This window comes from Sander vitreus, chromosome 1 (genome assembly GCF_031162955.1).
Source record: "Sander vitreus isolate 19-12246 chromosome 1, sanVit1, whole genome shotgun sequence".
In the NCBI taxonomy this organism is placed as follows: domain Eukaryota; kingdom Metazoa; phylum Chordata; class Actinopteri; order Perciformes; family Percidae; genus Sander; species Sander vitreus.
The window spans coordinates 16,200,618-16,211,285 of record NC_135855.1 but is presented as its reverse complement, the minus strand read 5'-3'; the positions used below and the strand labels follow the sequence as shown (position 1 = coordinate 16,211,285).

The following is a 10,668-nucleotide window of genomic DNA, read 5'->3' as shown; positions in this document are numbered from 1 at the left end:
GACGCTCTTTCCAGACGATGGATGGTGGCGGTGATGGAGGGAAGGACATTTTTAACGACAAATAAAAGTTTATGACGAACTGAATCCACCAAATGACAATAATTAATACTACAACTGGTACTAGTAGTAATAATATATTTGTCTTTACCCCACATTTATCAATGTCGTGATTATATTAGAACAGTTGTAAAGTTGCCATCTAGTGTTCAGAATTCATGCATTTGCAAAAAGCAGTTTTGTTCATTTTATTTCAGCTTTATTTGTACAGCATATTTCATGATTAGAATGCACACAATGTTTCGCAACACAAATCCCATTATAAAACTGGTAACATTACTACTGCTGAGATAAAATACCATTTGTAATGTAGGCTATATTGTTTAATTCCATTGCATTTCAACATAAAGCTCTTTACAAAATAATTCAATATAAAACATCTTTGAAGGTGGCATGGCAAAAGGAGATTTACATTCCAAATGTAGACATTTATTCATTCATTTAAAAATAGATTTGTGGTGAAATTATCAATCCCAACAATCAGAGGAAGAAAAAAAAAAACCAAATGGAGGACATTAAAACTGGTTAAATATCTGTATCTATAAAAGGATAGACATTAGCTAACTCAAACAGAAATAATCCTATTAAGCGTAAAAAAGACAAAAAATGAAAGCCCTTTTATTTAGTGTGGAGGTAGCTTCCTAAAAAACTACCACTAGTTACACCCAACAGCAGAATACAACTCAAATCAAAACAGACAGACAAGGCCTTGCATTCTTATGTAACAATGCCAACATTGTGAGTATAAAGCTAAAATACCACCTAATTTTTGTATTACACAGCTCTTTAAAACAAACTAATCTTTCCTCAAAAGGAAAGCACGGATTATGCTTCCCCTTAATTCTAGTATAGTTGTGGTGTTTGAGCCAATTATTTCAAAACAAGAGCCATGGAGGCAAAAATGTTGTTTGAGCCAACCAGGCCACACCCTGAGTGTGATGTATCTGGCTGCCATTGGAGTAAAGTCAATGGAGGAGACAGAAGATGGAGATGATGGCCGATACATGTTGGAGGCTTTAGTCGTCGTAGTTCCTCCTCGGTGGCTTATTGGCTGGCACAGCTGGTCTGTCACGATTGCGATCATCATAGCGGTCGTCATTAATACGACGGTCTCTGCGGTCATCGTAGCGAGGATCGTCGTCATAGCGCTCATTGCGGTCACTGTACCTTTCACGGCGGTCATCATAGTCGCTGTGGCGGTCGTCGTAGTCGCTGCGGCGGTCGTCGTAGTCGCTGCGGCGGTCGTCGTAGTCGCTGCGGCGGTCGTCAAGATCCTTGCGGTTCTTGTAGTCGCGTTGACTTAGTTCAACAGGGTTCCTCACACTGGAGTCAGAGCCCCGGGCGTCCAACTGCCCATCGGCACGGGGACTCGCACCGTTTCTAACCGGCTCTTTGAAAGTTTCCCTCTCCTCCTCCTCCTCCTCCTCCTCCTCACGAACTCTGGAACGTAAACACATAAGTCATGTTTGTTGTTTGTGTGTGAACGGTCTTCATTTGTGTTTCCTTGGCAACACCTGGAACAAAGCTTCCACCATAGTTGCCTAGAAACCACCTCAGCTGTGTTGTTTTGGTTGGGCTTCCCAATTCTTGCTAAAGAAATGTGGCAGCACAAGATTTTCTTGTAAGAAAAACAAAAACAAAGCCAAGTCTTATATAAATAACATTTGGGCATTTAATATTTGGTATCAGATATTGACAGGTTATTGTTGTACTCTTGTACTCTGTCTATTAACCTAAAAGCCCCGATATGTTCGAACACCTATGTTCGACCACCTGCCTCGATCGGTTAGTAATTAGTTTACGTTGTGTGACATTTGTGTTTTAAAGGTTGAGGTACTAACAAAACAAACAAACTGAACCAGGCAGCGGTAGACCAGGGGTCCATTTCAGAAAGCAGGTTTAGTGAAAACTGAGTTTGTTAACCCTGAGATGAGGGAAACTCTGGGTTTTCTGTTTCAGAAAGGGAGGTAACTTCACCGTTCAGAGTCAGTTACTATGGTAACTGAGCCAGTGAACCTAACCTGGTCGGAAGCAGATTTTCTTCAAGAAACCTTGAGTTTCTCTCAGTCTCCTCCCTCTGACACAGCGCTCTCTCATTTCCTCATTCATTCATTCAGTCAGTCATTCATTCATTCATTCATTCAGTCTGTATCAGGCGCATTTTAGCGCAGTTTGTTATCGGCATGAATAAAAAAAAAAAAATGGTGTTGGTTTATTAACCATACTTTTTTTTTTCTAAAAACATGGCATTTCCTTTTGTCGACAATCCCGTTGATGAAGAAGCTGCTTACTTCGCAGGGTGTTGTCGGGAGATGATATTGAAGCCCCGACATTTTAATTTTCAGATAACTTCCTATTTGAGCGGTATCGTTTTTCTTCCTAGGCTGCATAACCTTATCCGTCCTCATATCACTAACGCCACCCATCTTGGGCATGCTCTACGTTCCAGCAGATTATTTGTGTCACATAATTTTTTTATTAAAAAAAGGCAGTTTTCTTTACAACATTGGTGATGCGGAGCATTTTAGTAAAGCCACCGTAGCGCCGTCAGAAGAATGTGACTCGCTCTGAAACGTGTTTTAAATGTTTTTCTAGGGTTCCCTGGACACAAACCAGTAAGAGCCATTAAAAAGATGTTCCACAGGATTACAGGTGAACGATGTAAACCCTTTGAAATAAAAGATTATGAATTATAATTCTGTTAATGATGGTGCTGCAGCCTCAGTGGAATTAGTAGGCCTAGGACGTTTTCGCCCGCAGTATTGCACCTAAATGAAATAGATTATAGGTTTAATGCCATTTCACCAGTAATATTATACTTATGATTAAATATGATATACACTATATTGGAATATTTACTCTAGCAGCAATTTTATCCCCCGCAAATTCTCTCTTTTGCAGCATCCGCTGTGTTGTTTTTTTAACTCGCTGTATGTGCGCATGAGTATTTCCGCCGACCCGTTTGTTCATGGTTGTTACCATGGTGAATCGTAGTATCATGGCTCCATTCATGCTGCCTTTTTATTGTGGTGGTGGTGCACACGCGTGAACCTACTCTGAGTTGATTGAACCAACTCATATCAGCTGTTCTGAAACCGAAAACTCTGAGTTTCCATCTCAGGGTAAATCAACTCAGAGATCAGGGTTACACTCAGTTTGTTAAACCTCCTTCCTGAAACGGACCCCAGCATCTCCCATGTTCTGTGAGGTAAAAATGTTTTTGTCAATGGTGTCTGGTGACTTTGACGAGAGCATAGATAACAGCTTCAGTCCCTCTCGCGTAAACTTCAACAGGGCTGTCTAATGGCAAGGTAAAGCAGTGACAATATTCCAAATATAGCGTACACACATATTCATTTTTTAGCTGAACCTTTAAGTGGCTTAAATACATCGCTGCTGCCCTCGTCCACAGCCAGACATTGCTTAGCTTCCGTGCTTGACCTCCTGCCTGCTTTTCCAAACTGTGCGCGTGCCGACCGCCATCTACTGTAGGTAATACACTGACTATGGATAAGTACCTCATAACCCACTTCAAAAAATCTGAACTATTCCTTTAAGCATTGTGAATGGGCCATATCAGATGTTCACCCCGTTCACATCACAGCATCTTGTTCATCAGTCAGTGTGAGTGTGTTTTTAAGGGAGAAAAACTTTACCCCATGGCGTATTCCTCATCCTTTTTCTTCTTCCGACAGCAGCAGCAGTAGATGACGATGATGAGCACGATCAACGCAGCGATTACTCCACCAATGATTCCTGCAGTGGAGGCAACGTTCATGGAAGCTACAAGGAAGACGAGTTGGTAGAAGAGGAAGAAGAAAAGGATGCATATTATAATGCAGTGTTGTAAAGATGTGTTTAGTGGGAATACTAAGTTCCCAGACAGTTATGGAAACGCTGCTAAAAGAAGTTTTCTCACGCGGCATTACTGCGAGGGTGAGGTTGTAGGAAGCCGAGCCAATCTTGTTTTTTGAGGTGCAGATGAAGAATCCCGATGTATCTTTGGAGATATTGTATAGAGACAGGATGCCTCCCTCTGAAAGACAGAGAGGCAGTCATACACACATCTCTTCTATAAAGAGGTTATTATTTTATAGACTACAAATTATTGTGCTACTGCTCAAAAAAAAAAAATCCAAGAGCGCTTAATCAATAATCAGTGCTGTTTGCATTTTTCTTTTGATATCCAGCACCACAATGCAGTGTCACACCAACCCTTATTACAGTTTAAAAACACTGTTTCAAACAAGACTTAGCTTATCACAGATATTTTGATATCGGCCTAGATGTTGGCTGATAAACAACTTGCAATACAGGAATGCCATATACAGTATATCCCATTTTCATGAAATGTTTTTGTCCACAAGAGAGGACTGAGAAGATTGTTTTTTGACAGTAGTCACATTTCTTTAACAACCAAATTCAAGGGTTAAGGTTAGGGGCTGCTAGGTGTTCTACTGTAAATCACCAAATTTGCTTCTTACTCTTTGTTGGTGTTCAGAAAATCAATAGTGAACTGTGTTGACCCTCAAAACATCAGTGTTTTAAATAAATGTCTTGATTTGTGAGCGCTACACACCACCATGTGGTTCACCTTTGAACATCAAGCTGAGATTTGACCAAGAGGGTAAGCCTCTCTCCACAACCCGTACCTACTATGACGCCATTTTGATGCTACCTGGCTCTCACCCGCCATTAGCATTCCATTGACTGCCCTTCATTTTGACAGCGAATAACTTTACATCTCAAGCGTTTAAAGACTTTATTTGTCCACTGTTTATTTCTAAAGAAACACGACAATGTATAAAAGGCTCCATTTCCTTGTATCTCATGTTATGGCTCCGTAGCAGGCGTTTTTGTAAAAATAGGCTAATGATTGTGTCATAACCACGCGACATACTGTCACATAGTAGAGGAATTACCGTATAGTACAGGAGAAGCTCGCAGGCAGTTTTGACTTACATTAGCTGTTTAGTTAAATTACTAATGTTAACTAGCATTTTAGTTAGCAATAATTAGCCTGTGCCTATGTTCTCTCCTTACATTTACCTACGCTCTCCGTCTCTGCAAGAATGGGAATGATTGAGATTTGACTTGGCACAGCTACCAGAAGACTTACAACTTTCAGACAGGTTGCTCATGTGGCGCCAGGTTTTGAGGTTAATATGTTAATATTGAATATATGCTGTCCATAGGACCCCCCATACAATTTAGAACAGTTTAGTTACTCGCCTACTCATTATTTTTGTTATTTTAAGATGCATGTAGTTACAGCAAGAAAGACTGTCTAGCAGTGTTTAAGTCAGTTGCACTCCTTGCCACTAGGCGGCAACATTGACCAGTAAATGGCAGAGTGAACTCTAGGGCGCAGAAGCAACGTGAGTTTAGTTTTGCACAAGCGTCTGTTAATGTCGGCAGCCATTAGGCTTGTGGAAACTACAGTGCAACTTATATTGTCTTTCTTCTGTTAATTACAGGTAAATAACACTATGAATCGAAACATGATAATATGTTAGTGTTGTTAAATTAGCGAATAGCCTTCTTGACGTGTGTTTAATAGTTTAAAAACGGTAGCATCACACACGCTAGCACTAATGTTAGCTAGCTGGTTAAGTCCGTGTATGTCTGTTAGGCGAGCGTGGTGTGTGAGCAGTTGTGATTAGGTTTCTTTTTGTTATTCAATGCCAGATGTTTGAAATGGATATCTGAATATAATCTGTTAAACTGATGTGTTTAGAACCACTGTGTAGTATGTAACTGGGGCAGCTGTAATGATGCAGTGTATTTTGTGTTAAGATGAGAACGTGAGTTTAGTTTTGCACAAGCGTCTGTTAATGTCGGCAGCCATTAGGCTTGTGGAAACTACAGTGCAACTTCTATTGTCTTTCTTCTGTTAATTACAGAGTTTTTTTTTTTTTATTAAAATATGTGGCAACAGATTCATCCTTCTGTCGTCAATCTGCACCTGCTACACTCACGTCGCAGCATACATAGTCAAGCTCAGTTGGAGGCTGCGCAGTAACGCTTAGCCATCACCAGAAAAGTGCTTCTAATATACTTCAGTGGACTCCGTCCAGAGCAACGGGATCTGTTGGTCAATTTCTTTAACTGATTTGACTTAGAAGCCTTCGTGACGGCAGTTAAACTTCCAACTTGTATACCATGGTCGGTCTTTTGCAGAGGTAGGCTAAGTAAACCTTTATACTCTTAAAGTTGACCAATTTATTTTCCAGGATTGATAGTCCTGACAAAAAAAAAAAAAAAAAAGATACTTACGGACGGTGGATCTGGGGGGTAGAACACGAGGTTTGTTCATGACGTCTAGACTTTGCCACGAATAAGTGGGTGGCGGAGAGCCTTCCGCTGACAAACAGGTCAGGTTGATGTTCTGGCCATACTCTGCCTTTCCCTGGGTCGTACAGATGGGCGTAGATGGAGCCACTAGAAAGAAAACAAGGTGTAATTTGTCCTTAAAAATTACAATAAAACATGTCTAATGTAATTCGGTCAATCTACACCAGGGGTGTCAAACTCAACTTCCCTAAGGGCCACACTAGAAAATGAGAATCACATCAAGGGCCAGACATTTTTACACGTTTATTGCTTTTATGTCATGGGAAAAGTCAAATATCTTTGACTGAATGATTGCATGTCTCATACAGTCTCCTCACTTACAGTTTGGTCGACAAAAACGTTTGGAAAAAGCGTCAAAGATGGCGGGAAAAAACGTTGTGAAAAGTGACAAAAAGTAGGTGGGCTAAAATGTATTGTGAACCTAGATGTATATAGGGGCCGATCAAAATTAGCAAGGGGCCAGATTTGGCCTGCGGGCCTTGAGTTTGACACGTGTGATCTACACAGTCAATCTAGATATTAAAAAAGTATGAATGCCTAAAGAATACAACATATTTTCTTTTTAGAGTGTCAATATAGAGAATGAGTGTTGTAACATGTCTATGCCACCTGGTAACAGTAGAGGCAAAATGGTTAAAACAGGAAGAGACGTTTGATGATCTACTTCCACATGCCTTTTTTTGCACTTCAGTGCTATAAGCATGATGTATTGCAATAGCTTACATTAGAAAACACTTAAATGCTTAACATGATACTGATGGAGCTTTACACATGAAAAATATTTACAGTAGGCCTATATACACTACCTGATATTATGCTGAATGGAAAGCCAGAAACAACATGGAATACACAACTCTGTTCACCCACTTTTAAAACAATTAAATTAAATTTTTTAAAACAAATTAAATGTTACCTAGAACTACCAGACGTGTAATGGCGGCCGGCGTGCCCTTAATGTCACCTTGAATCAGGGCATGGCACCGATACATCTTGTTGTCATCTAGTGTGGTGGACAACAGTTTCAGGTTGGCATTTGCCGTGGCAGCATCTACATCCAGGGACACCCGGCCTTCATACATCGTACTGATGTCAGTACCATTAGTAGTAGAATAATAAGTGAGGACATCAGCCTGTTACCCAACGAGAGCATCAGTGAAACATTAGAAACCGAAGATAAAGTTCTCCTAGCTGGTAGATAATAGAGAATCATACACACACATCAACACATTGTAGTACTTTGGTCTGACCTCTTGAGCGCCCGGTGTGTCAGCCGTAGCAGACCATGTGACGATGGTTTGTTTGGGGGTACCAGTACCTTGGAATGTAATGCTGCAGGGCAGTGTGACACCATTACCCCTGGCAACCTCATATACAGGCTGAGGGATGGTCACAAGGATGGCACCAACACCTGACAGCACTGTCACAGTTTAAAAGAGAATAATAAAAGTAATGTTAATCTGACTGCATGACAGCCTGTGTGTAAAATGTGCCTTCACTGTGAATGATTCAGCAGCTCAACCAGATCGGCACAAATAACTTATTACCCTGACACCCACACACACACACACACAGCAGCAGTGGTGGTATGGAACTAAGTAGCCTATATTTACTTAAGTACACATTTGAGGTACTTGTATTTCACTTGAGTCTTTTCATGGCACTTTCTACTTCTACTCCACTACATTTCAGAGAGAAATATTGTACTTTTTACTCCATTACATTAAGGGGCAGGGCACATAATTCTGGACCCTGTAGAAAGGCATTCTCCATGGGCCCTTCCCTGCATCCACAGCTATGCATTCTAGCATCTTTTTGGGCCCTCCTCACATGGGGGCCCTGGGTACTCAGTCCCATTTCCACTCCCAGTCCGACATCCCTGACTGCCTGCATCTGACAGCTTTAGTTACTTTAAAATGTAAGTCAAATGTCTGCACACAAAGGCTCCATATTGCTTATAAAATACAATTATAAGTTGAACTACCCAACCGTATATAGGCCTACAAGTACAGCTGAAATGATTAGCAGGAGCGAAGACATTTCTGCATTGAGTACTTTTATTACTTAAAGTAGCCTACATTTTCCCTGATGATACACTTTTAATTAAGTAACATTTTCAATGCAGGACTTTTACTTGTAACTGAGTTTTTTTACGGTGTAGTATTAGTACGTTTACTTAACTAAATACTTCCACCCCTGCACAGCACAGACAATACAAATCTGCTATGACATATGCTTAGAACTGAAAGAAATCAACACACACACACACACACACACACACACACACACACACACACACACACACACACAGAGAATAACTCAAAACACCTGTGTGAGTATTCAGAGCCTTCTACGGCTCTAAACTGATTCCCTTTGGATATCTTTACATTTTGTACCGTCTGTCGACTGTAGTGGGCATTTTCTAGACCAAATGCTTTAAGTAATCAAGAAAATAAGTGAAAAATAATAGTTAATTGAAACCTTACTTGTGTTATTGTAAGTCTTTCATGATTATAACCATCAATTTTAAAGCAAGTCTCATGCTTATTTTAGAAAACCATTATATAAGGTTGCGTAAAGGAAAACAATAAAAGGTCGAGTCTAAAGCAATTTTGCTGATGTTGATTTCAAGAGCGTCCATGATTTCTAAATTTTAGTTTGCTTAAATTCTTTTTTTTTGAAGAAAGGGTAACTTTTCCACTAACCTGCATAAACAGGTTATCTAGGCCTGTTCAGTTTCAGATTGGTAGGCTACCTGTCGGTGCGTAAACGGGTGTGGCAGTAAGGCGCAAAAAGAAAGAAGCGAATATTATTTTTCGCAGGAATAGGTCTACTCACCCAGAGACAGCAGAGTCAAGGTAGAAATCCTCCTGTCCATGGTCAACACTTTAATTTTCTTAAACTAACTCACTGATTATTCTGTGTCTGAATTTTCTTTCAAATGAAACAGGGAACCAGCCGCCTGGTGCGTGTTTGCACCGAAACCCTAGAGCGACTTGTAAATTGCGACCGATGGGTGCGCCCGCCGAGTCTGGATGACTGACAGCGCTCCCAGCCAATCACTGCAGCACCTGCGGTTCCCGAAAATATTTTTCATCCGCCCACCTGGCGTGTGACAGCTTGTCCTCTGTTCCTGAGTAGGGACATCATTGCCTGAGACGTTGGAACGCAGTTTCCAAATCTAACAAAAATGTGTCACAATCTGACATTTTAATCTCGAGCTCTATAGTTCAGGGTGTCACCAAACCATAACACAAGTGTCATTTAGCATATATTTTCATTATGTATTATCTTTTTACAATAACGCTTAATGTTGCAAAAGAGAGGGAAAGGAGAGGTGTTTAGGGATTGATAAAACCAAACAGTTAACAGTGTGTGGATGGTGCAGCAAAAAAAAAAAAAAAAAGGATCTGTGCTGTTGGAACAAATGAAGCGTTTAGTCCTGTCAGACGGGTTTGACGAGGAGAGGAGTTACCACCTGGAGGCAAACACACACACACACACACACAAACTTTGAACCTCATGATTTGTTTGGCTCAGCTCTTTGAGACACTGTGTTCTACTACAGCACTGCTCAGTGGATGTGAATGACTGTACGTCCTTCTGCACACAAATGGGACAAGCCTGCATGATTAAATGCACCACAACTTTACTTTCAAAATAAAAAAATAAAAAAAATGAAAAATATGCCCTCAGTCAGGGGTAGAATGTGGCAGAAATTCCAGCAACCCCTGGTGAATAAAGGAATAGTTTGAAATTTTGGGAACTACGCTTATTACATTTGTTTTCTGGTGGGGCGTTAGATGAGAAGATCAATACCACTCTCAGTCTGTAATATAATGATACAAGCAGCAGCAGGTTAGCTTAGCTTAGCACAAAGACTGGAAACAGGGGGAAACAGCTTGCCTGGTTCTGTCCAAAGGTAACATTCTAAACTTAAAGGTGCCGTAGGTAGGATTGTGAAGATCCAGGACTTAGCCAAAAAAATTGAACATTGACAACTTCTCAGTCCCTCCCCCCTTTCTGCTAAAGCCCAAAACGGTCTCCTAAGCCCCTCCCCCCACAAGGGAGAATGAATGCTGTGCATGAGCAGTGATTGACACGCAGTTAGACACCCCCCCCTCCTTTTTACTTTTACTCCTTACATTTTTAACACGAATATCGGGTTTCTACTCCTTACATTTTACAAAATTGGCTCTTTACTTTAGTTTCAAATAATTTCAGTGGAGTTACCATTATTATTGTTCGCGTCATCAATAA

The 10,668-nt window shown here is 40.7% G+C and overlaps 1 protein-coding gene across 2 annotated transcripts; it reads right to left on the bottom strand.

The window, feature by feature from the left end:
• Positions 1-230: 230 nt before the first annotated feature.
• Positions 231-9,441, bottom strand: LOC144515150 (cell surface A33 antigen-like). Of its 2 annotated transcripts, none has more exons than XM_078245749.1 (7): positions 9,247-9,441; positions 7,659-7,828; positions 7,373-7,541; positions 6,334-6,498; positions 3,977-4,093; positions 3,714-3,840; positions 231-1,497 (listed from the first exon to the last, which is right to left on the bottom strand). In XM_078245749.1, exons 1-7 carry the CDS (start codon positions 9,284-9,286, stop codon positions 1,074-1,076), a joined length of 1,212 nt encoding a protein of 403 aa, XP_078101875.1. In that variant the 5' UTR covers positions 9,287-9,441; the 3' UTR covers positions 231-1,073. The 2 variants fall into 2 exon arrangements, with proteins under 2 accessions (XP_078101875.1, XP_078101866.1); XM_078245740.1 differs by having other exon boundaries at positions 7,325-7,541; positions 9,247-9,440.
• Positions 9,442-10,668: the final 1,227 nt, after the last annotated feature.

Coding starts and splice junctions, on each gene's coding strand:
- LOC144515150 (XM_078245740.1), bottom strand. CDS start 9,286: ATGGACAGGAGGATTTCTACCTTGACTCTGCTGTCTCTGG. Junction 6,499..7,324: donor TACACGTCTGGTAGTTCTAG/GTAACATTTAAT, acceptor TTTTCTTTCTAG/TGGCTCCATCTACGCCCATC. Junction 1,498..3,713: donor GATGAGGAATACGCCATGGG/GTAAAGTTTTTC, acceptor TTTACGTTCCAG/AGTTCGTGAGGAGGAGGAGG.